Source organism: Lynx canadensis, chromosome C1, assembly GCF_007474595.2.
Source record: "Lynx canadensis isolate LIC74 chromosome C1, mLynCan4.pri.v2, whole genome shotgun sequence".
NCBI classification, from domain to species: Eukaryota; Metazoa; Chordata; class Mammalia; order Carnivora; family Felidae; genus Lynx; species Lynx canadensis.
The window spans coordinates 182,629,717-182,656,948 of NC_044310.1; the positions used below are offsets into that span (position 1 = coordinate 182,629,717).

The 27,232-nt window shown below is 38.6% G+C and overlaps 1 protein-coding gene and 1 non-coding gene across 2 annotated transcripts in view; both read left to right on the forward strand.

Annotated features, from left to right (window-relative positions):
* CCDC150 (coiled-coil domain containing 150) overlaps window positions 1–27,232 on the forward strand; it is a 102,900-nt gene that overhangs the window by 44,347 nt on the left and 31,321 nt on the right. Inside the window, exons 14-15 of the mRNA XM_030325317.1 lie at window positions 4,606–4,719; window positions 11,392–11,475. Of these exons, the coding sequence (XP_030181177.1) occupies window positions 4,606–4,719; window positions 11,392–11,475 (198 nt within the window). The remainder of the gene's footprint in view (window positions 1–4,605; window positions 4,720–11,391; window positions 11,476–27,232) is intronic.
* LOC115522501 lies at window positions 9,974–10,080 on the forward strand. The gene has a single exon (XR_003971407.1). It is a non-coding gene; the product is annotated as a U6 spliceosomal RNA (small nuclear RNA).

The following is a 27,232-nucleotide window of genomic DNA, read 5'->3' on the forward strand; positions in this document are numbered from 1 at the left end:
AACATAATTACTGATAGGATTTACATTTGCTACTTTACTCTTTATTTTTTATGTCTTATATGCTTTTTGTTCCTGTCTCCATTACTGTCTTTTTCTGTGTTAAGTAGATATTTCTGGTGCACTATTTTAATTCTCTAATTCTTTCTTTTACTGTATATTTTTGCATTATGGGTAACCAAGGAAGTTACAAACAAAAAGTACGTATACAAACACCTTTTAGGGGTGTCTGGGTGGCTCAGTCGGTTAAGCGCCTAACTTGATTTCAGCCCAGGTCATGATGTCACGGTTCATGAGATCAAGCCCTGTGTCAGGCTCTGCACTGACAGCACAGAGTCTGCTTGGGATTCTCTCTCTCCCTTTCTCTCTCAAAATAAATAAACATTTAAAAACCAAAACAAGAAAACACTCTTTTATGTGTACCTATATTGCTACCTTTATTGTAGCAGCTGTACTATTTATTTCTTTATGTGAATTTCAGTTATTATCTAATCCCTTTTTATTTCAACTTGAAGAACTCTCTCTCGTGTTTCTTCTAGGGCATTTTTTTCTAGCCCCATAGCCCCACCAGAGAGTGGACCCTAGTCCAGACCTACACAATTTTCATTGAGATTAAAGAGAATTGAGCAATCTCTATCAAAATAACACCAGCATTGTTCTCAGAGGTAGAAAAAAACAATCCTAAAATGTGTACGGAACCAGAAAAGATCCCAAATGGCCAAAGTAAATCTTGAAAAAGAAAACCAAAGCTGGAGGCATCACAATCCCGGACTTCAAGCTGTATTACAAAGCTATAATCATCAAGACAGTATGATACTGGCACAAAAACAGACACTCAGTGGAACAGAATAGAGAACCTAGAAATGGACCCACAAACATATAGCTGACTAATCTTTGACCACGCAGGAAAGAATATCTTCAGAAAATGGTACTGGGAAAATGGACAGTGACATGCCAAAAAATGAACCTGGACCACTTTCTTATACCATACACAAAAATACACTCAAAATGGTTGAAAGACCTGAACATAAGACAGGAAGCCATGAAAATCTTAGAGGAGAAAGCAGGCAAAAACCTCTTTGAACTTGGCTGCAGCAACCTCTTACTTAACAGATCTCTGGAGGCCAGGGAAACAAAAGCAAAAATGAACTATTGGGGCTTCATCAAAGTAAAAGTTTCTGCACAGTGAAGGAAACAATCAGTAAAACTAAAAGGCAACTGATGGAATGGGAAAAGATATTTGCAAGTGACTTATCAGATAAAGGGTTAGTATCCAAAATCTATAGAGAACTTACCAAATTCAACACCTCAAAAACAAATAATCCAGTGAAGAAATGGGCAAAAGACATGAATAGACACTTCTCCAAAGAAGACATCCAAATGGCCAACCGACACCTGAAAAAATGCTCAACATCACTCATCATCAGGGAAGTACAAATCAAAACCACACTGAGATACCACCTCATACCTGTCAGAGTGACTAACATTAACAACTCAGGCAACAACAGATGTTGGCAAAGATGCAAAGAAAGAGGATCTCTTTTGCACTGCTGGTGGGAATGTAAACTGGTGCAGCCACTCTGGAACGTAGTATGGGGGTCCCTCAAAAAATTAAAAATAGAACTACCCTATGACCCAGCAATTGCACTACTAGGTATTTATCCATGGGATACAGTTGTGCTGTTTCAGAGGGACACATGCACCCCCATGTTTATAGCAGCACTATCAACAATAACGAAAGTATGGAAAGAGGTCAAATGTCCATCGATGGATGAATGGATGAAGAAGATGTGGTGTATACACACACACACACACACACACACACACACACACACACACACACACACACACACTGGAGTATTACTCGGCAATCAAAAAGAACGAAATCTTGCCATTTGCAACTACATGGATTGAACTGGAGGGTATTATGCTAAATGAAATTAGTCAGAGAAAGACAAAAATCATATGACTTCATTCATATGAGGACTTTAAGAGAAAAAACAGATGAACATAAGGGAAGGGAAACAAAAATAATATAAAAACAGGGACGGGGACAAAACAGAAGAGACTCATAAATATGGAGAACAAACTGAGGGTTACTGGAGGGGTTGTGAGAGGGAGGATGGGCTAAATGGGTAAGGGGCACTAAGGAATCTAATCCTGAAATCGTTGTACCATATGCTAACTAATTTGGATGTAAATTTTTAAAAAATAAAAAATAAAATTAAAAAAAAAATAGAACTACCCTGCAACCCAGCAATTGCACTAGTAGGTATTTAACCAAGGGTACAGGTGTGCTGTTTTGAAGGGGCACATGCACCTGATGTTTATAGCAGTGGTATCGACAATAGCCAAAGTATGGAAAGAGCCCAGATGTCCATCGATGGATGAATGGATAAAGAAGATGTGCTACATGTACACAATGGAGTATTACTCAGCAATCAAAAAGAATGAAATCTTGCCATTTGTAACTATGTGGATGAAACTATGCTAAGCGAAATTAGAGAAAGACAAACATACGATATCACTCATATGAGGAGTTTAAGATACAAAGCCGATGAACATAAGGGAAGGGAAGCAAAAATAATATAAAAACAGGGAGGGAGACAAAACATAAGAGACTCTTAATTATAGAGAACGAACAGGGTTGCTCGAGGGGTTTGGGAGGGAAGTTGGGCTAAATGGGTAAGGGGCATTAAGGAATCTACTTCTGAAATCATTGTTGCACTATATGCTAACTAACTTGGATATAAATTAAAAAACAAATGAATTACAAAAAAAAAGAATTGACATTTTAGCAATATTGAATCTCATACATGAACATGACATATCTCTCCATTTTATTTAGGTTTTTAATTTCTCTTATCAGTATTTTGTTTTGAGCATATTAAACATTGGACATATTTTAGATTTGTACCAAAGAATTTCATGGGTTTCGGTACTATTACAAATGGTACACTTTTAAGAAATATCAATTTCCAATTGTTTGTTGCTAGTATATAAAAACAATAGAGTTGCATCCTCATATCCTTCAACCTTACTAAAGTCACTTATTCTAGTATCTTTTTTGTCAATTTTTTGGGATTTCCTATGTAGGCAATCATATTTGTTATAAGTAGAGATATTTATTTCTCCATTTCCAATCTCTGTGCCTTCTATACTTTTTCTTACCTTATTGCTGATAAGGTGCAGATATCCTTGCTTTTTTCCCAGTGTTAGGGAGAAACATTCAGGTCTTTCACTTTTAAGATATTAGTTGTAGGGGCGCCTGGGTGGCTCAGTCAGATGGGCATCTGGCTTTGGCTCAGGTCATGATCTTACAGTTCGTGAGCTCGAGCCCCGTGTCCAGCTCTGTGCTGGTGGCTTGGCGCCTGCTTTGGATTCTGTGTCTCCCTCTTTTCTGCCCCTCCCCTGCTCACACTTTGTCTCTCTCTCTCTCTCTCTCTCTCTCTCTCTCTCCCCTTCAAAAATTAAATAAACATTAAAAAAATTTTAATGATAAATGATATTAATTGTAGGTGTTTTATAGATACACTTGATCAGGTAGAGATGGTTCCCTTTCATTTCCAGATTGCTGAGTTTTTATCATAAATGTTGAATTTTGTGAAATGCTTTTTCTGCATCTATATAAATTGCCATTATAGTTTTTCTTCTATATACTATAGTCTACTAATTAATTTCGGGTGTTCAATAATGTTTGTATTACTGGGATAAACTTGGTCCTGGTTTGTTATCCTTTTTATATATTGCAAGATTCATTTTACTAGTATTTTTGCAGAGGCCTTCTGCATCTGTACTCATTAGCTTAAATTAATATTTAAGTAAATATCAAGTACCAGAAGGACTTCTAGTATATGTGAATTAGGTAATTTGTCATAATCCTCCTTCTGAAGACAACTAGAAAAGCTGAAAAAATGTAAAAGAAAAGGAAAAAAAGTTTTAAAAAATTCTCAGAGCTGTCAGACTACAAATCCCTGCATTTAGACACAGGATAACATGTTCATACAATAACTGCTATTTTACAGTTACAAATGTCATTAAAAAATTTTTTTTAATGTTTGCTTATTTTTTTTTAATTTGTTTTATTTATTTATTTAAAAAAAATTTTTTTTCAACATTTATTTATTTTTGGGACAGAGAGAGACAGAGCATGAACGGGGGAGGGGCAGAGAGAGAGGGAGACACAGAATCAGAAACAGGCTCCAGGCTCTGAGCCATCAGCCCAGAGCCCGACGCGGGGCTCGAACTCGTGGACCGCGAGATCGTGACCTGGCTGAAGTCGGACGCTTAACCGACTGCGCCACCCAGGCGCCCCTAATGTTTGCTTATTTTTGAGAGAGACAGAGCTTGAGCAGGGGAGGGGCAGAGAGAGAGGCAGACACAGAATCTGAAGCAGGCTCCAGGCTCCGAGCTGTTAGCACAGAACCCGACACGGGGCTCGAACTCACGGACTGTGAGATCATGACCTGAGCCGATGTCACACCCAACCGATGTCAGACACCCAACTGACTGAGCCACCCAGGCTCCCCACAAATGTCATTTTAAAAGCAAGATAATGCTTTTGGATCTGGCATAAATAGATTTCTTTTCTCCTTTTGTGTTTCAAAGGTAGACATAAATACATTGACCCACAACCTACAGACTCTAGAGGAAAAGAATAAGCACCTGTCAGAACAAATGGCTTCCCTAGAACTTCAGCAAGTCCCTTCTGATTACAATGAGGTGGGTATAAAAAGGTCAGTCTAAATTAGGAATTAATGACTAGTGTGTTTTAAAAAATCAGAAGTTAGGAGATGGATTTTCTTCATTTGTGTTTTAATAATTATCATTTAGTCCTGAATAACTCGGGCTGACTATGGCAGAGAGCCCTACAAGTTCTCAAACAGTAAAAGATTAATAAAACAAGAATTTAAGGCAGCTAATAAACATCTGCCTCCACAGATGATCTATAATACTGAAAAGTATGAATATTTCTAATGTTTTAAAATACTTCTTATTCCATAAATTATGAGGTAGAAGGCTGTATTTTTCTTTTCCTTTTTTGACATTTCCATTAGGCAATCAGTAATAAGTACGATTTCTAAAAGCTGTTTGACACAGTCAGTGCAATACAAATAAATGGTAGAGTTTAGACCATCTCTAAGTGGAGGATATTTAAAGAGATGATCATTCTGTTAAGCAGCTAGTAAGTTTCCTGTGTGCTTTTGAGTACTTGAAAAAGAATTAGTTACTGCTTCTATAACATGCAAATCACCTTTGAAAACTGCATAGAAGACCCTGGTGTGAGTCTGTCTTTTTTTTAATTTTTTTTTTTTCAACGTTTATTTATTTTTGGGACAGAGAGAGACAGAACATGAACGGGGGAGGGGCAGAGAGAGAGGGAGACACAGAATCGGAAACAGGCTCCAGGCTCTGAGCCATCAGCCCAGAGCCCGACGCGGGGCTGGAACTCACGGACCGCGAGATCGTGACCTGGCTGAAGTCGGACGCTTAACCGACTGCGCCACTCAGGCGCCCCATGTGTGAGTCTGTCTTGATCTGAGTTAAATTCTTTCAGACTCTGTCATAAGCTGTACATTACTTCAATTGTGAAATCCTAGAGAATAATCTAATACATTTTCATGGCCTTAGAGCCAGACGGCCAGCATTTCAATTTTGGCTATGACCTCGAGTATGAGCCTTAACCTCTCTGAGCCTCAGTTTCTTAATCTGTCAAAGTGGGGGAAGTAATACCATTATTAGGAGGTTGTTGGAGGATTTAGTAAGTTAATACATTAAAGCATGTAGCAGATAACTAACATTTATTGAATTTTTAGTATTTGAACTGTCCCAGAAAAAAGGCGTTTAAGTTCCTCTTATAGCAACAAGGTGCATTAGCTCTAGTTCCTGGTACTATCTCAGACCAACCCTCCCTTCCCAAGATTAAAGATTTATCCATGTCCTCTGCTTGTTGGCCATGTATCAGCTAGACTTATCAGCCTACTTGCTCCTGGTCTTTCTGGAAGACTACATCTCAGTCTCTCTGATTCTTTCAGTGCCCCCCTGCCAGTGAGTAGGCCTGTGGCCTTACCCTGTTAGTGACTTTGACAGATCCTGCTAATGATTTTGTCAGTGTTGATTCTTGCTTTCTCACCACACCTCTTAAGGTCTCCCAATGATAAACCACACCTCAGGTCCAGCTTGTAGTTCTGTGTTTCCACATAGAATTTTCTCTGACCAGGCCTGCCTGGAAGTCCTCCAGTTGGCTGTATGAGTCTTGAGAAATGAGGTTGAGATGTCAGTATTAGTTTGTTTTTTAATCTCAGCAATATCATTAAACTTATCACCATTCAATGCTGGCAGTGTATGTTTGTTCTTTGGGAATTCACACTTGAAATTCTCAATACGAGTTACCTTTCTAGTATAATCTGTTACTGGTTTTTGGAGATATGCTTATGAGTGTATGTTGTGTATGCCACACCACAGATTTGAAGTTCGACCTGGTTTCAACCCTCAAGGTTCCATTTACTGTGTGGCCTGGGCAGGGCTTAAACCCTATGGCCCTTGGGGCTAAGGAAATCTCCCTTAATCACAGCACACTGTGTCTGCACATATCAAAATGGTAACTTTGTGAATTAGAAATTGACTTGTTGATGCATCTGCCTTCACTGTCTTCTGATGCAAGAGCAGTAGTTACTCATCTTTACACTCCCTTGCCTAGCATAGCACCTAATACATAATAGGTATTTAAAAAAATTTTTTTAATTTTCTAGTGTTTATTTATTCTTGAAGGAGAGAGACAGAATGAGAGTGGGAGAGGAGCAGAGAGAGAGGAGACACAGAATTCTAAGCAGGCTCCATGCTCTGAGCTGTCAGCATAATCTGTGAGATCATGATTTGAGTGAAGTCGGTCGCCCAACCGACTGAACCACCCAGGCACTCCCATAATAGGTGTTTTAGAAAGATTGAGTAGAACACAAGGAGGGTCACGTCTGTCTTGCCAGTGCATGAGGATTAAATATCATATTGTGCGTAAAGTACCCATCACAATGCTTAGCATACTTAATACATGTATAAACATTATTCTCTTTTCTTCTTCACACCAATTTTGGGCTTATTTTTATTATTTCAGCCTTTAATGATGGTATAATTTAAGTCTATTACTATAGTCAGTCATGCAGGGAACCACAGTGAGAAATGATCCAAATGGATTTTTTTTTTAAGCTGAGTGCATAGCCCGACATGGGGCTCAATCCCACGAACTGTGAGATCATGACCTGATTTGAAAGCAAGAGTCTGACAGAGCCACCCGGGTGCCCCTTCTTTTGGATTTTAAACATACATTTTCAAACAGTAGCACTAGACAGAAGTATAGTTCCCTATGCAACCAGGACTTCAATGATTTGAAATTAAACTGTGAATTAAATGTAATATTTCTTACAACTAGGATGACATTCAGTGCACACTCATGTAGGTGTCCAAGTTGGCTCAGTTTGCTGTGACCCATGCAAACCAGTTGTTAAATATTTTGAATAAAATCCCTGCATACAGGGGTGCCTGTCTTAGTCAGTAGAGCATGCAACTCAATCTCAAGGTTGTGAGTTTGAACCCTTACTTTGGGTGTGGAGATTACTTAAAAATAAAATCTTCAAAAAAATCCCTGCTTACAATCTGCTCATAAAATAGCTTTATCAAGATGCTAGTATCTTTTGGTTTCATGTATTCTTCTAATAGCCTTCTAACTTTCAGAGCTCATCTTAATTTTAAAAATGATTTTAGAAATCATTTTGTGGCTTACAATTGATCCTTGTCAACCTACCTTTTATTTCTTAAGATAATTTTATGTTTGCTTCCTGCTTTTCCAAGGAGTGATGATATCTTTGTATATCAGTTAAAATGCATATTCTAACAATTAGCATTTTTCTTGGTATTCGAATTCTCAAGTGAGTCTCCAATTTCTCTTTTGCTTGCATATTAATGGTCTTTTTAGTATATTGCCAAGATTTTTTATGCAAAGGTTAATCTCTGGACTTCCACAACTCAGCATCTGAGATATTCACTCATTTAAGTGCTCTCTAATTTTTCTGGTCTTCCGTTGATTCTCTTAAATATAAGCCCTATTTAAATAATCTGGACACAATAATTTAAACTACTGCTTTAATATCTGCTTTCCCTTAGCAACTGGAACAACTTGAACAATTTCTTTTCTGTTTGTTCTGAATTTAAATAAGTGACCTTGTGTCAAATATCACATTTTGATTTTGCTTAGACAGTTTACACTATCACTGTGTTAACATTCTCTTAGGTGACCAAAAAAGAGGAAATCATTTTTAAAGTATATTTAAAAGATTAATGGAATTTATGCCTTTGCCTAAAAGAGGGAACTTTATTGAGGTAAAAAGTGCCATTATTTAAAAAATTCCTGGACATCTTTTATAAGAGACCCAGATCATTTAAGTTACTGCGGAAAAAAAAGACTTCATATACCAAGAAGACAAGCAAAGTTATCTTTGAGTGTTTGTTATAGCTAGCATATTTTAGGTTTAAATCTAGCTCTTGGTATTTTATATTGCACTTTATAGCACATGGGGCACCACAGTTTATAGAACTTAGAACTGAATTTTAAATACCTATGCTTTTGTGGTTATGGTATAGTTTTGTTTTTATAACATCATTGGCCATCCTTGTTTATTTTGCTGAAGACTTGGTCAGAACATTATCCCAAATGTTGTGTTCATGGAATGTTTTTACCTCATAGTTTCCAAAATAGAAAGTATTGTGGGAAAGGGGGACTGTATGTGTTACACTGACAGAAAATTAATTGATGATTAATTTTATGGTAATATGTTCTAACCTCCTATTTATTGATAACAGTGTATATTTCCATTAGGTTATTTTGTGTGGTTTTTAAAAAATTTTTTTTAATTAAAAATTTTTTTTATTAAATGTAATTTATTGTCAAATTGGCTTTTTAATTTTTTTAATGTTTATTTTTGAGAGAGAGAGGTAGAGTGTGAGTGGGGGAGGGGCAAAGAGAGAGGGGGGACACAGAATTTGAAACAGGCTCCAGGCTCCGCCTTATCAGCACAGAGCCTGATGCGGGGCTCCAGCCCACGAACAGTGAGATCATGACCTGAGCCGATGTCAGACACATAGCCTGCTGAGCCACCCAGGAGCCCCACCCTTAGTTTATTTTGAAACCAATACTTTATTGGCCTGAATGCTTTAAAAAAATAATTTCCTTTGCCTTAGTGGGAACCACATATAGTGATTAAAATTGAAAGTTTAAGAAACAATGTATGAATATGTATAATTATGTATGAAAAAAATACTGGTCTGATAGGACAAACACTTAGATGGGCCATAATGGTTAACCCACTGATGCCAAAAATTGGATATAAATTTTTATATTGAATGTGCATAATTTGGGGTGGGTTGTATAGAAGAACTAATCACTCTTTATGGCTTTTCCATAGGTTTTTATCAAGCCTAGAATGTCTAAAATGGCCTAATTCTTCTAGCCAAGGCAACTACCAAAGGGAAAACAATGCTCCAGACTAGTGTACCCTCTTGTAGAACATATGCTATCATGAAAGTATTTTGAACCCAAGAAGAAATGAGTTACATGTTATTACATAGTAATCTAGTTTGGAATGTGTTTTTGCTTTTATTTGGAAAATATTCATAACACTTGAAATAAAGTGCACTACAAAGTGATAACTAAGGAATAGCTATAACAGTGTTGGAGATGGTGAGAATTATCTCTTGTATAAATTCATATCTCTACATATGTTGACATCTTTATTAACTTGCCTAAAGTTGAACATAAAACAAGTCTAAATTCTTTGGATTTAAATGCTGAAAAGGCCTCCTGGTCTATAGTAATTATGTCAATGTAGGATATTTACCAGCATTAATAACACTTCCCACTAAAGATTTACTGCAAATGATCCATAGTGCAGCTCATTGGCCAATGTGATTAAGAATTTGCGTTCTCGTGCTCGCTGCGGCAGCACATATACTAAAATTGGAATGATACAGAGAAGATTAGCATGGCCCCTGCGCAAGGATGACACGCAAATTCGTGAAGCGTTCCATATTTTTAATAAATGAACACTAAAAAAAAAAAAAAAAAAAAAAAAAAAAAAAAAAAAAAAAAATTTGCGTTCTCTTGGGGCGCCTGGGTGGCTCAGTTGGTTGAGTGTCCAACTTCAGCTCAGGTCATGATCTCACAGCTCGTGAGTTCAAGCCCCGCGTCAGGCTCTGTGCTGACAGCTTGGAGCCTGGATCCTGCTTCAGATCTCTGTCTCCCTCTCTTTCTGCCCCTAACCCACTCCCATTCTGTCTCTGTCTCTTTCAACAGTAAATAAACATTAAAAAAAAAAAAAAAGAATTTGCGTTCTCAGTTACATTTGCTTTTGTGTGTATTATTCTTGCAGTTTATTTGTGAAGATGATTTTGACATAAGGCAAATATCAGTATGTCCTGCTGTTAAGATATAACACTGAAATAGATCATGGAAGGTGAAACTTTCCATATTCAATCACTAATATGTAATCACTCCAAATTCAATCACTGGAGTACCAACAAGGACCAAAATTTAATCAAAATGAAACTGTATTTTATACTTATTTTTTCTGAAAAAGTCTGAGGAAAAAGACATATAAAAAATAACTGTCATTATTAAAGGCTGTTTGAATGATAAAATATGTAATTTCTTGAAATATAGAGCCTTCAGTAGTGTTTCTCCAGGATAACACTGTGTAGAGTGCTTGATCAGACAATATTGGAATTTCCAATAAATGTTTCTTTTGTTCAGAGATTTTTTTTTACTCCTTCTTGCATGGTAACTGAAATGTCTTCTGTCTACACAGTTGTAATGATCTGCAGCTCCTGTTTTCTTAAAGAAATGTATAATCTTTAAACTGCATATCTGCAACCGCTGATACAACCACCCCACATCTGGGTTGGATTGCAACTACAGGGGCGCCTGTGTGGCTCAGTCTGTTAAGCGTCCAACTCTTGGTTTTGGCTGGCATCATGATCTCACAGTTCGTGGAACTAAGCCCCGCATCCCTGCTTGGGATTCTCTCTCTTCCTCTCTTTCTGCCTCTCCCCCACTCATGCCTGCTCATGTGCTCGCTCTCTCTCTCTCTCAAAATAAATAAGTAAACTTAGAATAAGCAAAAAACTACAAACTCTGGGACATTTAAGGCACTCATACTTTCACTAGCAATCCTTTAATGTTGCATATTAGCACTATGATCAGCTATGTAGGGAAAAACTAAGAGGCCGCAAAGACAAATATGAATCCTGGTTTCATCACTGTAGAAATGATAAGAGTATAAATGCTTGTTCAGAAAATGGTTGTTCCTTTCTCTGCCAAGGTACTGATACCTGTGTTTGCTTTCCCAGCTGGCTCAACAGCAGGTGGAAAAGGTCTTGGGAAGAATTACTGAGAGTAAAAATAAACTGGCCTATGAAAAGGGAAAACTCCAGGTATGAGATTTTATTTTCTGATTTGTGTTGTCTAATTTTTTAATGCCAATTATCAAGCTAAATATAATAAATGATGGATTTTGAGAGGACCTAGCTCTACTAATTCTCTAACTTTGGACAAGTTTTTGAACCCTCCTAAGTTTGTTGCCCCATTAAGTAAAATCAGGTGATTGCTGTTCACATATCTGTAATATAATACTGAAACTAAAATTGTGAAGCCAGATCCCATTTTGTAGCTATTGAAAGTTGTATTATGATTGTTTTGTGCATGGCCATTCACTAAGAATGTTAGAGAGCTCATGCTCTCTTTTTTGCTGAATTTTTATAGCATTCTTAAAAAGAAATAACCCTGGATATTGGGACTCAAAGGCAATAGACTTGAGTGACTGGGATGATACTATTCTTTTGCTTCCTGTGTGTTTTATCTCTATAGTACCTACAGAGCAGGAAGCTGGCCACTGATACCCAACTCCACTGGAAATGCTAAATGAAATCTAAATCAGTGGTTCACAGCCTTAGCTACACGTCACAAATTGAGGAATTTTTTAAATACCTCATGCAGGGCAGTATATGATAGTCGCCATTTACTTGGAAATGAATCAGAAAAAGGAAAAACACTTTGATGGATAGAGGAGATTGATAGATGGATTGATATGTGATGAGCAAGTTTAAAAAAATTAATTGTGGAATTTGGATGGTGAGGGTATGCATATTCACAGTAAAATGAATTTTACTGTATATTTATAAAATACAAGGGGAAAATTCCCCATGACAAGGCTTGCACCCCAGAGCAATTAGATCAGAATCTCAGGGAGTAGATCCTAGGCTTCAATACTTTTAAGTTCCCCAGTGATTCCAGTATGCAACCATACATGAGGACCACTGGATTCAATGGTACAAAGTCCATTTAGGCTTGGCAACCAAAGAGCTGATTTAATTAAGTGATCTCACTAGAGACATGTAAAACGTGTCAATGTTAATCTCATCTCATCTGCTCAAGGAGCTTATTATAGGGTTAGCAGATGAGATTGGCCCTTATGGCAGGCTATGTGAAAGATGATAAACCATGGTTGTGAAACCGTATGTTGGCCACTAAAAACATAAAGCTATTTGGCCACAATTTGTGTGCTTTTAATTAATATTTTCTAGAGCCAATGATACATTTAAGTATAATATACATTTATACTTGTGTAACCTTGGACGAGTCTTAATTTTCTTGAGTTTCATCTTTTTAAAAAAAATTCAGTTCCTTTAAAATGTTTTTATCAGGGGTACCTGGGTGGCTTAGTTGATTGAGTGTCCAACTCTTGATATTGGCTCAGGTCATGATCTCCGGGTCATGGGATCAAGCCCCACATCAGGCTCCGCACTGAGTGTGAGGCCTGCTGAAAATTCCTCTCTCTCTCTCCCTCTGTCCTTCTCCCCTGCTTGCTCTCTCTCTCTCTCTCTCTCTCTCTCTCTCAAAAAAAAATTAAAAAGTTCAATAGTAATTGTGATAATTTAACAGTTGTTTCTTTACTGGTGCATTCAATAACAAGACCTAATGGTGTTCTTATAAACTCTATTAATTTCAAACTGGTGATAAGCACAAACAGCTTTTCAAGATATTTGCAATAACTATTCTATAATATGAAAATATCTGTGATGTCTATTGGAGACAAAGTAACAGGTTAGACTAATACTACTGTGGTTTATTGCCTACATTTAAAAATTTTTTAGGGGCACCTGGGTGGCTCAGTCAGTTGAGTGTCCGACTTTGGCTCAGGTCATGATCTCATGGTTTGTGAGTTTAATTTTTTTTCAACGTTTTTTATTTATTTTGGGACAGAGAGAGACAGAGCATGAACGGGGGAGGGGCAGAGAGAGAGGGAGACACAGAATCGGAAACAGGCTCCAGGCTCCGAGCCGTCAGCCCAGAGCCTGACGCGGGGCTCGAACTCACGGACCGCGAGATCGTGACCTGGCTGAAGTCGGACGCTTAACCGACTGCGCCACCCAGGCGCCCCGGTTTGTGAGTTTAAACACTGCATTGGGCTCTGTGCTGACAGCTGAGACCCTGGAACCTGCTTCGGATTCTGTGTGTGTCGCTCTCTGCTCTTACCCCACTTGCGCTCGCGCTCTCTCTCTGTCTCTCTCTCTCTCAAAAATAAATAGACATTAAAAATTTTTTTTTAAAAATAAAAAAATTTTGGGGCGCCTGAGTGGCTCAGTGGTTAAGCGTCCGACTTCACCTCGGGTCACGATCTCGTGGTCCGTGGGTTCGAGCCCCGCGTCGGGCTCTGGGCTGATGGCTCAGAGTCTGGAGCCTGCTTCCGATTCTGTGTCTCCCTCTCTCTCTGCCCCTCCCCCGTTCACGCTCTGTCTCTGTCTCAAAAATAAATAAAACGTTAAAAAAAAATGTTAAAAAATAAATAAATAAATAAAAAATTAAAAAATTTTAATTGAAGTACAGTTGGCATTCGATACTATATCATTTTAGATGTTTAGCATAATGAATTGGTAATTATATACATTACAAAATGCTTACCCTAAGTGTAGTTACCGTATGTCACCATACAAAGTTACTGTAACATTATTGACAATATTCCCAATGCTGTACTTTTAATCCCTGTCACTTATTTGCACGTCTTAATCCCCTTGACCTATTTCACCTGTTCCCTCACCCTCCTCCCCTCTGACAATCACCAGTTCTCTGTATTTATGAATCTGTTTTTTTTTCTTATTTCTATATACTATTTTTAATGCCTCAAGAGTAGACTATCTTATGAATGCATCTTCTGAACCATTCTTGCTGTACAGTTATCTAGGAATATATCAAGCACTGTGCCAAGTGACAGTACAAGGAGGCAGGTACTGTAATTATGCCCATTTATAGGCAAGGAAATGGAAGCATAAGGAATTTAAGTAATTTTCGAAAGGTCTCACAGTTCTTGTGTTGCAAAACCAGGATTTAATCTAAGCGGTCAAATTGCAGTCCCTGAACACCAAACAATTACACTATGTAACCATGATTTAACTGCTCTCATATTGTTGGACGTTTACGTTTTTTAATTAAAAAACTTATAAATCCTTGTTTAATCTTTGCATCCATGATGATATTATTAACTAGATTTGCTTTTATCTCATTCTACTATTTTTTTTTAATTTTCTATAATTTATTTATTTTTTATCATTTACATCCAAGTTAGTTAGCACATGGTGCAACAATGATTTCAGGAGTAGATATCTTAAGCCCCTTATCCATTTAGCCCATCCCCCCTCCACAATCCCTCCAGCAACCCTCTGTTTGTTCTCCATATTTAAGAGTCTCTTATGTTTTGTCTCCCTCCCTGTTTTTATATTATTTTTGCTTCCCTTCCCTATGTTCATCTGTTTTGTATCTTAAATTCCTCATATGAGTGAAGTCATATGATGTTTGTCTTTCTCTGATTTTGTTTAGCCTAATACCCTCTAGTTCTATCCACGTAGTTGCAAATGGCAAGATTTCATTCTTTTTGATTGCTGAGTAATACTCCATTGTATGTATGTATGTGTGTGTGTATATATATATATATATATATATATATATATATATATACACCACATCTTCTTTATCCATTCATCCTTCAATGGACATTTGGGTTCTTTCCATACTTTGGCTATTGTGGATAGTGCTGCTATAAACATGGGGGTGCATGTGTCCCTTCGAAACAGCATACCTGTACTAAATACCTAGGAGTGCAATTGCTGGGTCGTAGGGTAGTTCTATTTTTAATTTTTTGAGAAACCCCCATACTGTTTTCCAGAGTGGCTGCACCAGCTTGCATTCCCACTAACAATGCAAAAGAGATCCTTTTTCTTCGCATCATCGCCAACATCTGTTGTTGCCTGAGTTGTTAATGTTAGCCATTGTGACAGGTGTGAGGTGGTATCTCAGTGTGGTTTTGATTTGTATTTCCCTGATGATGAGTGATGTTGAGCATTTTTTCACGTGTCAGTTGGCCATCTGGATGTCTTTGGAGAAGTGTGTATTCATGTCTTTTGCCCATTTCTTCACTGGATTATTTGGTTTTTAGGTGTTGAGTTTGATAAGTTCTCTGTAGATTTTGGATACTAATCCTTCATCTGATACGTCATTTGCAAATATATTCTGGATTATTTGGTTTTTAGGTGTTGAGTTTGATAAGTTCTCTGTAGATTTTGGATACTAATCCTTCATCTGATACGTCATTTGCAAATATCTTCTCCCATTCTGTTGGTTGCCTTATAGTTTTGCTGATTCTTTCCTTCCCTGTGCAGAAGCTTTTTATTTTGATGAGGTCCCAATAGTTCATTTTTGCTTTTGTTTCCCTGGCCTCCAGAGATCTGTTGAGTAAGAGGTTGCTGTGGCTGAGTTGAAAGAGGTTTTTCCTGCTTTCTCCTCTAGGATTTTGATAGCTTCCTATCTTATGTTTAGGTCTTTCATCCATTTTGAGTGTATTTTTATGTATGGTGTAAGAAAGTGGTTCAGGTTCATTTTTCAGCATGTCACTGTCCAGTTTTCCGAGCCCCATTTGCTGAAGATACTGTCTTTATTCCATTGGATATTCTTTTCTGTGTGGTCAAAGATTAGTCAGCTATATGTTTGTGGGTCCATTTCTGGGTTCTCTATTCTGTTCCACTGAGTGTCTGTTTTTGTGCCAGTACCATACTGTCTTGATGATTATAGCTTTGTAATACAGCTTGAAGTTAGGATTGTGATGTCTCCACCTTTGGTTTTCTTTTTCAAGATTTCTTTGGCTATTTGGAGTCTTTTCTGGTTCCATACAAATTTTAGGGTTTTTTTTTTTTTTCCAATGTTTATTTATTTTTGGGACAGAGAGAGACAGAGCATGAACGGGGGAGGGGCAGAGAGAGAGGGAGACACAGAATCGGAAACAGGCTCCAGGCTCTGAGCCATCAGCCCAGAGCCTGACGCGGGGCTCGAACTCACGGACCGCGAGATCGTGACCTGGCTGAAGTCGGACGCTTAACCGACTGCGCCACCCAGGCGCCCCCAAATTTTAGGGTTTTTTGTTTTCGTTTTTGTTTTTGTTTTAGCTCTGTGAAGAATACTGGTGTTATTTTGATAGGTATTGCACTGAATATGTAGATTGCTTTGGGTAGTATTGACATTTTAACAATATTTGTTCTTCCTATCCAGGAGCATGGAATCTTTTTCCATTTTTTTGTGTCTTCAATTTTTTTATAAGCTTTCTATAGTATTCAGTGTATAGATTTTTCACCTCTTTGGTTAGATTTATTCCTAGGTATTTTATCGTTTTTGGTGCAATTGTAAATGGGATTGAACCTTGATTTCTCTTTCTGCTGCTTCATTGTTGGTGTATAGGAATGCAACCGATTTCTTTGCATTGATTTTATAGACTTTGACTTTGCTGAATTCATGGATCAGTTTTAGCAGTTTTGGGGTGGAATCTTTTGGGTTTTCCATATAGAGTATCATGCCATCTACGAAGAGTGAAAGTTTGACCTCCTCCTGGCTGATTTGGATGCCTTTTATTTCTTTGTGTTGTCTGATTGCTGAGACTAAACCTTCCAATACCATGTTGAATAATAGTGGCGAGAGTGGACACCCCTGTCTTGTTCCTGACCTTAGGGGGAAAGCTCTGTTTTTCCCCATTGAAGATGATATTAGCAGTGGGTCTTTCGTATATAGCTTTTATGATCTTGAGGTGTGATCCTTCTATCCATACTTTCTTGAAGGTTTTTATCAAGAGAGGATGCTGTGTTTTGTCAAATGTTTTCTCTGCATCTATTGAGAGGATCATGTTCTTGCCCTTAATTTTATTGATGTGATGTATCACATTAATTTGTGGATATTGAACCAGCCCTGCATCCCAGGTAAAATCCCGCTTGGTCGTGGTGAATAATTTTTTTAATGTATTGTTGCATCTGGTTTGCTGGTATCTTGTTGAGGATTTTTGCATCCATGTTCATCAGGGAAATTGGTCTATAGTTCTCCTTTTTAGTGAAGTCTCTGTCTGGTTTTGGAATCAAGGTAATGCTGGCTTGCTGGCTTCGTAGAAAGAGTTGGAAGTTTTCCTTCCATTTCTGTTTTTTGGAACACCTTCAAGAGAATAGGTGCTATCTCTTCTTTAAATGTTTGGTAGAATTCCCCCAGAAAGCCATCTGGCCCTGGACTCTTGTTTTTGGGAGATTTTTGATTACTGATTCAATTTCCTTACTGGTTATGGGTCTGTTCAAATTTTCTATTTCTTCCTGTTTCAGTTTTGGTAGTTTATATGTTTTTAGGAATTTGTCCATTTCTTCCAGATTGCCCATTTTATTGGCATATAATTGCTCATAATGTTCTCTTATTATTGTTTGTGTTTCTGTGGCGTTGGTTGTGGTCTCTCCTCTTTCATTCTTGATTTTATTTACTTGGGTCCTTTCCTTTTTCTTTTTGATCAAACTGGCTAGGGGGTTATCTATTTTGTTAATTGTTTCAAAGAACCAGCTTCTGGTTTCATTGTTCTGTTCTACTGTGTTTTTTGGTTTCCATAGCATTGGTTTCTGCTCTAATCTTTGTTATTTCCTGTCTTCTGCTGGTTTGGGGTTTTACTTGCTGTTCTTTTTCCAGCTCTTTAAGGTGTAAGGTTAGGTTGAGTATCTGTGACCGTTCTTCATTCTTTAGGAAGGCCTGGATTGCTATATACTTCCCTCTTATGACCGCCTTTGCTGCATCCCAGAGGTTTTGGGCTGTGGTGTTACCATTTTCATTGGCTTCTATGTACTTTTTAATTTCCTCTGTAACTTCTTGGTTAGCCCATTCATTCTTTAGTAGGATGATCTTTAGTCTCCAAGTATTTATCTTTCCACATTTTTTCTTGTGGTTGATTTTGAGTTTCATAGCATTGTGGTCTGAAAATATGCACGGTATGATCTCAGTCTTTTTGTACTTGTTGAGGGCTGATTTGTGTCCCAATATGTGATCTGTTCTGGAGAACATTCCATGTGCACTGGAGAAGGATGCATATTCCGCTGCTTTAGGAAGAAATGTTCTAAATATATCTGTTAAGTCCATCCGGTTCAGTGTGTCATTCAAAGCCATTGTTTCCTTGTTGATTTTCTGATTAGATGATCTGTCCATTGCTGTAAGTGGGGTGTTGAAGTCCCCTACTGTTATGGTATTATTATCAATGAGTTTCTTTATGTTTGTGCTTAATTGATTTATATATATGGGTGCTTCCACATTTGGAGAATAAATGTTTACAATTATTAGATCTTTTTGGTGGATAGACCCCTTAATTATGATATAATGCCCTTCTTCATCTCTTGTTACAGTCTTTGTTTTAAAGCCTAGATTGTCTGATATAAGTATGGCTACCCTGGCTTTCTTTGGCTGACCATTAGCTTGATAGATGGTTCTCTATCTCCTTACTTTCATCTGAAGGTGTCTTTAGGTCTAACAGTTTTTTGTTCTTTTGTTTTGCCTTTCAGATTCCACATAGAAGTGAATGGTATTTGTTTTTCTCTGACTTACTTCACTTAGCATAATACCCTCTGGGTCTGTCCATGTCATTGCAAATGGCAAGATTTCATTCTTTTTTATGGGTGAGTGATATTCCTGTATGTGTGTACACATTTGTGCCTTCTTTATATATTTTGGACATTTAACCTCTTATCAGATATACCATTTGTAAATATTTTCTACCATTCAGTAGGTTACCTTTTCATTTTGCTGATAGTTTCCTTCATGCATAAACTTTTTACTTGATATATTCCCAATTGTTTATTTTTGCTTTTGCTTCCCTTGTCTGCAGGTACAGATCCAAAAAAATACTACTAAGACCAATATCTAAGAGTTTACTCCCTATTTTTTCTTTTGGGAGTTTTATGGTTTCAAGTCTTACATTGAGGTCTCTAAATCATTCTGACTTTATTTTAGTGTATGCTGTAAGAAAGTGGTCCGGTTTCATTCTGTCGCATGTAGCTGTTCAGTTTTCCCCAGTACCATTTAGTGAAAAGACTGTCTTTTCCCCATTGTGTATTCTTGCCTCCTCAGTTATAGATTAATTGACCATATAAGTGTGGCTCTCATTCCATTCCATTGATCTATGTGTCTGTTTTTGTGCCAGTACCATACTGTTTTTATTAATATAGCTGTGTGGTATTGTTTAAAACCTGGCCTTGTGGGGCGCCTGGGTGACTCAGTCAGTTAAGCGTCCGACTTCAGCTCAGGTTATGATCTCACAGTTTGTGAGTTCGAGCCCTGCATTGGGCTCTGTGCGACAGCTTAGAGCCTGGAGCCTGCTTCAAATTCTGTCTCCCTCTCTCTGTGCTCCTCCCCTGCTCGTGCTCTGTCTCTCTCTCCTTCAAAAGTAAATAAAAACATTAAAAAATAAAATAAGATAAAATAAAATAAAATAAAATAAAATAAAATAAAATAAAATAAAATAAAATAAAATAAAATAACATCTGGCCTTGTGATACCTCCAGCTTTGTTCTTGTTTCTCAAGATTGCTTTGGCTATTTGGGGTCTTTTGTGGTTTCATATGAACTTTAGGATTATTTATTAAGAGTTCTGTGAAAAATACTATTGGTATTTTGATAGGTATTGCATTTAATCTGTACATTGGGTAAAATGGACATTTAAAAAGAATTTTTAAGTTTGAGAGAGAGAGCATGCACTCACAATCCGGGGGAAGGTGGTACAAAGAGAAGGAGAGACAGAATCCCAAGTAGGCTTCACATCATCAGCACAGAGTTTTCTCTGTGTTTTTGGGGTTTTGGGGGTTTTCTATATATCGCATTATATAATATGCAAATAATGGCAGTTTACTTCTTCCTTACCAATTTGAATGCCTTTTTTTTTTTTTTTTTTTTTTTTTGATTGCTGTGGGGTATGACTTCTATTACTATGTTGAATAAAGGTGATGAGATTGGATGTCCTTGTCTTGTTCCTGATCTTGGAAAGCTTTTAGTTTTTCACCATTGAGTATGATGTTCACTGTTGGTTTTTCATATATGGCTTTTATTATGTTGACGTATGTTTCCTCCAACCCTACTTTGTTGAATTTTTATCACGAATGGATGTTGTATTTTGCTTAATGCTTTTTTCTGCATCTATTGAGATGATCGTATGGTTTTTTTTTTTTTTTTTTTTTTTTTTTGAAATTTATTGACAAATTGGTTTCCATACAACACCCAGTGCTCATCCCAAAAGGTGCCCTCCTCAATACCCATCACCCACCCTCCCCTCCCTCCCACCCCCCATCAACCCTCAGTTTGTTCTCAGTTTTTAACAGTCTCTTATGCTTTGGCTCTCTCCCACTCTAACCTCTTTTTTTTTTTTTTTCCTTCCCCTCCCCCATGGGTTCCTGTTAAGTTTCTCAGGATCCACATAAGAGTGAAACCATATGGTATCTGTCTTTCTCTGTATGGCTTATTTCACTTAGCATTACACTCTCCAGTTCCATCCACGTTGCTACAAAGGGCCATATTTCATTTTTTCTCATTGCCACATAGTATTCCATTGTGTATATAAACCACAATTTCTTTATCCATTCATCAGTTGATGGACATTTAGGCTCTTTCCATAATTTGGCTATTGTTGAGAGTGCTGCTATGAACATTGGGGTACAAGTGCCCCTATGCATAAGTACTCCTGTATCCCTTGGGTAAATTCCTAGCAGTGCTATTGCTGGGTCATAGGGTAGGTCTATTTTTAATTTTCTGAGGAACCTCCACACTGCTTTCCAGAGCGGCTGCACCAATTTGCATTCCCACCAACAGTGCAAGAGGGTTCCCGTTTCTCCACATCCTCTCCAGCATCTATAGTCTCCTGATTTGTTCATTTTGGCCACTCTGACTGGCGTGAGGTGATACCTGAGTGTGGTTTTGATTTGTATTTCCCTGATAAGGAGCGACGCTGAACACCTTTTCATGTGCCTGTTGGCCATCTGGATGTCTTCTTTAGAGAAGTGTCTATTCATGTTTTCTGCCCATTTCTTCACTGGGTTATTTGTTTTTCGGGTGTGGAGTTTGGTGAGCTCTTTATAGATTTTAGATACTAGCCCTTTGTCCGATATGTCATTTGCAAATATCTTTTCCCATTCCGTTGGTTGCCTTTTAGTTTTGTTGGTTGTTTCCTTTGCTGTGCAGAAGCTTTTTATCTTCATAAGGTCCCAGTAATTCACTTTTGCTTTTAATTCCCTTGCCTTTGGGGATGTGTCGAGTAAGAGATTGCTACGGCTGAGGTCAGAGAGGTCTTTTCCTGCTTTCTCCTCTAAGGTTTTGATGGTTTCCTGTCTCACATTTAGGTCCTTTATCCATTTTGAGTTTATTTTTGTAAATGGTGTGAGAAAGTGGTCTAGTTTCAACCTTCTGCATGTTGCTGTCCAGTTCTCCCAGCACCATTTGTTAAAGAGGCTGTCTTTTTTCCATTGGATGTTCTTTCCTGCTTTGTCAAAGATGAGTTGGCCATACGTTTGTGGGTCTAGTTCTGGGGTTTCTATTCTATTCCATTGGTCTGTGTGTCTGTTTTTGTGCCAATACCATGCTGTCTTGATGATGACAGCTTTGTAGTAGAGGCTAAAGTCTGGGATTGTGATGCCTCCTGCTTTGGTCTTCTTCTTCAAAATTCCTTTGGCTATTCGGGGCCTTTTGTGGTTCCATATGAATTTTAGGATTGCTTGTTCTAATTTCGAGAAGAATGCTGGTGCAATTTTGATTGGGATTGCATTGAATGTGTAGATAGCTTTGGGTAGTATTGACATTTTGACAATATTTATTTTTCCAATCCATGAGCAGGGAATGTCTTTCCATTTCTTTAAGTCTTCTTCGATTACCTTCATAAGCTTTCTATAGTTTTCAGCATACAGATCCTTTACATCTTTGGTTAGATTTATTCCTAGGTATTTTATGCTTCTTGGTGCAATTGTGAATGGGATCATTTTCTTTATTTGTCTTTCTGTTGCTTCATTGTTAGTGTATAAGAATGCAACTGATTTCTGGACATTGATTTTGTATCCTGCAACTTTGCTGAATTCATGTATCAGTTCTAGCAGACTTTTGGTAGAGTCTATCGGATTTTCCATGTATAATATCATGTCATCTGCAAAAAGCGAAAGCTTGACTTCATCTTTGCCAATTTTGATGCCTTTGATTTCCTTTTGTTGTCTGATTGCTGATGCTAGAACTTCCAGCACTATGTTAAACAACAGCGGTGAGAGTGGGCATCCCTGTCGTGTTCCTGATCTCAGGGAAAAAGCTCTCAGTTTTTCCCCGTTGAGGATGATGTTAGCTGTGGGCTTTTCATAAATGGCTTTTATGATCTTTAAGTATGTTCCTCCTATCCCGACTTTCTCAAGGGTTTTTATTAAGAAAGGGTGCTGGATTTTGTCAAAGGCCTTTTCTGCATCGATTGACAGGATCATATGGTTCTTCTCTTTTTTTTTGTTAATGTGATGTATCACGTTGATTGATTTGCGAATGTTGAACCAGCCCTGCATCCCAGGAATGAATCCCACTTGATCATGGTGAATAATTCTTTTTATATGCTGTTGAATTCGATTTGCTAGTATCTTATTGAGAATTTTTGCATCCATATTCATCAGGGATATTGGCCTGTAGTTCTCTTTTTTTACTGGGTCTCTGTCTGGTTTAGGAATCAAAGTAATACTGGCTTCATAGAATGAGTCTGGAAGTTTTCCTTCCCTTTCTATTTCTTGGAATAGCTTGAGAAGGATAGGTATTATCTCTGCTTTAAATGTCTGGTAGAACTCCCCTGGGAAGCCATCTGGTCCTGGACTCTTATTTGTTGGGAGATTTTTGATAACCGATTCAATTTCTTCGCTGGTTATGGGTCTGTTCAAGCTTTCTATTTCCTCCTGATTGAGTTTTGGAAGAGTGTGGGTGTTCAGGAATGTGTCCATTTCTTCCAGGTTGTCCAATTTGTTGGCATATAATTTTTCATAGTATTCCCTGATAATTGTTTGTATCTCTGAGGGATTGGTTGTAATAATTCCATTTTCATTCATGATTTTATCTATTTGGGTCATCTCCCTTTTCTTTTTGAGAAGCCTGGCTAGAGGTTTGTCAATTTTGTTTATTTTTTCAAAAAACCAACTCTTGGTTTCGTTGATCTGCTCTACAGTTTTTTTAGATTCTATATTGTTTATTTCTGCTCTGATCTTTATTATTTCTCTTCTTCTGCTGGGTTTAGGCTGCCTTTGCTGTTCTGCTTCTATTTCCTTTAGGTGTGCTGTTAGATTTTGTATTTGGGATTTTTCTTGTTTCTTGAGATAGGCCTGGATTGCAATGTATTTTCCTCTCAGGACTGCCTTCGCTGCGTCCCAAAGCGTTTGGATTGTTGTATTTTCATTTTCGTTTGTTTCCATATATTTTTTGATTTCTTCTCTAATTGCCTGGTTGACCCACTCATTCGTTAGTAGGGTGTTCTTTAACCTCCATGCTTTTGGAGGTTTTCCAGACTTTTTCCTGTGGTTGATTTCAAGCTTCATAGCATTGTGGTCTGAAAGTATGCATGGTATAATTTCAATTCTTGTAAACTTATGAAGGGCTGTTTTGTGACCCAGTATATGATCTATCTTGGAGAATGTTCCATGTGCACTCGAGAAGAAAGTATATTCTGTTGCTTTGGGATGCAGAGTTCTAAATAGATCTGTCAAGTCCATCTGATCCAATGTCTCATTCAGGGCCCTTGTTTCTTTATTGACCGTGTGTCTAGATGATCTATCCATTTCTGTAAGTGGGGTGTTAAAGTCCCCAGCAATTACCACATTCTTATCAATAAGGTTGCTTCTGTTTATGAGTAATTGTTTTATATATTTGGGGGCTCCGGTATTCGGCGCATAGACATTTATAATTGTTAGCTCTTCCTGATGGATAGACCCTGTAACTATTATATAATGTCCTTCTTCATCTCTTGTTACAGCCTTTAATTTAAAGTCTAGTTTGTCTGATATAAGTATGGCTACTCCAGCTTTCTTTTGGCTTCCAGTAGCATGATAAATAGTTCTCCATCCCCTCACTCTGAATCTAAAGGTGTCCTCAGGTCTAAAATGAGTCTCTTGTAGACAGCAAATAGATGGGTCTTGTTTTTTTATCCATTCTGATACCCTATGTCTTTTGGTTGGCGCATTTAATCCGTTTACATTCAGTGTTATTATAGAAAGATACGGGTTTAGAGTCATTGTGATGTCTGTATGTTTTATGCTTGTAGTGATGTCTCTGGTACTTTGTCTCACAGGGTCCCCCTTAGGATCTCTTGTAGGGCTGGTTTAGTGGTGACAAATTCCTTCAGTTTTTGTTTGTTTGGGAAGACCTTTATCTCTCCTTCTATTCTAAATGACAGACTTGCTGGATAAAGGATTCTCGGCTGCATATTTTTGCTGTCTAGCACCCTGAAAATCTCGTGCCAATTCTTTCTGGCCTGCCAAGTTTCAAAAGAGAGATCAGTCACGAGTCGTATAGGTCTCCCTTTATAAGTGAGGGCACGTTTACCCCTTGCTGCTTTCAGAATTTTCTCTTTATCCTTGTATTTTGCCAGTTTCACTATGATATGTCGTGCAGAAGATCGATTCAAGTTACGTCTGAAGGGAGTTCTCTGTGCCTCTTGGATTTCAATGCCTTTTTCCTTCCCCAGTTCAGGGAAGTTCTCAGCTATTATTTCTTCAAGTACCCCTTCAGCACCTTTCCCTCTCTCCTCCTCCTCTGGAATACCAATTATGCGTATATTATTTCTTTTTAGTGTATCACTTAGTTCTCTAATTTTCCCCTCATACTCCTGGATTTTTTTATCTCTCTTTTTCTCAGCTTCCTCTTTTTCCATAACTTTATCTTCTAGTTCACCTATTCTCTCCTCTGCCTCTTCCATCCGAGTTGTGGTGGTTTGCATTTTATTTTGCATTTCCTTTAAAGCGTTTTTCAGCTCCTCGTGACTGTTCCTTAGTCCCTTGATCTCTGTAGCAAGAGATTCTCTGCTGTCCTGTATACTGTTTTCCAGCCCAGCGATTAATTTTATGACTATTATTCTAAATTCACTTTCTGTTATATTATTTAAATCCTTTTTGATCAGCTCATTAGCTGTTGTTATTTCCTGGAGATTCTTCTGAGGGGAATTCTTCCACTTGGTCATTTTGGATAATCCCTGGTGTGGTGAGGACCTGCAGGGCACACCTGCAGTGCTGTGGTGTATAACTGGAGTTGGTGGGCGGGGCCGCAGTCAGTCCTGATGTCTGCCCCCAGCCCACCGCTGGGGCCACAGTCAGACTGGTGTGTGCCTTCTCTTCCCCTCTCCTAGGGGCGGGATTCACTGTGGGGTGGCGTGGCCCGTCTGGGCTACTTGCACACTTCCAGGCTTGTGATGCTGGGGATCTGGCGTATTAGCTGGGGTGGGGAGGCAAGGTGCACGGCGGGAAGGGGGCAGGCTTAGCTCGCTTCTCCTTAGGTGATCCACTTCAGGAGGGGCCCTGTGGCAGCCGGAGGGAGTCAGATCCGCTGCCGGAGGTTTGGCTCCGCAGAAGCACAGAGTTGGGTGTTTGCGAGGAGCGAGCAATTTCCCTGGCCGGAACCGGTTCCCTTTGGGATTTTGGCTGGGGGATGGGCGGGGGAGATGGCGCTGGCGAGCGCCTTTGTTCCCCGCCAAACTGAGCTCTGTCGTCCGGGGGCTCCGCAGCTCACCCTCCCTTTGTCCTCCGGCCTTCCCGCTTTCCGAGCAGAGCTGTTAACTTATGACCTCCCAGACGCTAAGTCGCGCTTGCTGTCGGAACACAGTCCGTCAGGCCCCTCCGCTTTTGCAAGCCGGACTCGGGGGCTCTGCTTGGCTGGCGAGCCGCCCCTCCGCCCCGGCTCCCTCCCGCCAGTCCGTGGAGCGCGCACCGCCTCGCCGCCCTTCCTACCCTCTTCCGTGGGCCTCTCGTCGGCACTTGGGTCCGGTGACTCCGTTCTGCTAATCCTCTGGCGGTTTTCTGGGTTATTTAGGCAGGTGTAGGTGGAATCTAAGTGATCAGCAGGACGCGCGGTGAGCCCAGCGTCCTCCTACGCCGCCATCTTCCTGCGCCTCCGATCGTATGGTTTTTATCCTTACTCAATGTATTGATGATATTTTTAATGTGTTGTTGGATTCAGTTTGCTAGTATTTTGTTGATGATTTTGGCATCTGTGTTCATCAGAGATAATGGCCTAGAGTTTTCTTTTTAGTAGAGTCTTTGTCTGGTGTTGGTATCAGGGTAATGCTGGCCTTGTGGAATGAATTTGGAAGTTTTTCTTCCTCTTCTATATTTTGGGGATAATTTGGGAAGGAAGAAGAGCCGTAAAAAAAGAATGAAATCTTGCCATTTGCAATGACATGGATGGACCTAGAGGGTATTAAGCTAAGTGAAATACGTCAGAGAAAAACAAATACCACAGGATTTTACTTCTATGTGGAATTAAAGGCAAAACAAAAGAACAAAAAACTGGAAACAGATTCATAAATACAGAAAACTGGTGGTTGACAGAGGGGAGAAGGGTGGAGGAATGGGGGAAATAGATGAAGGGGGGATTAAGAGATATAAACTTCTGGTTATGAAATAAATAAGTGACAGGGATGAAAAGCACAGCATAGGGAATAATGTTATAATAACTTTGTATTGTGACATATAGTAACTACATTTATAGTAAGCACTTTGTAATATATATAATTATTGATTCACTGTGTTGTACATCTAAAATTATATAGTATTGTATGTCAACTATGCTTCAATTAAAAATTTTTTTTAAATGTAGGGGCGCC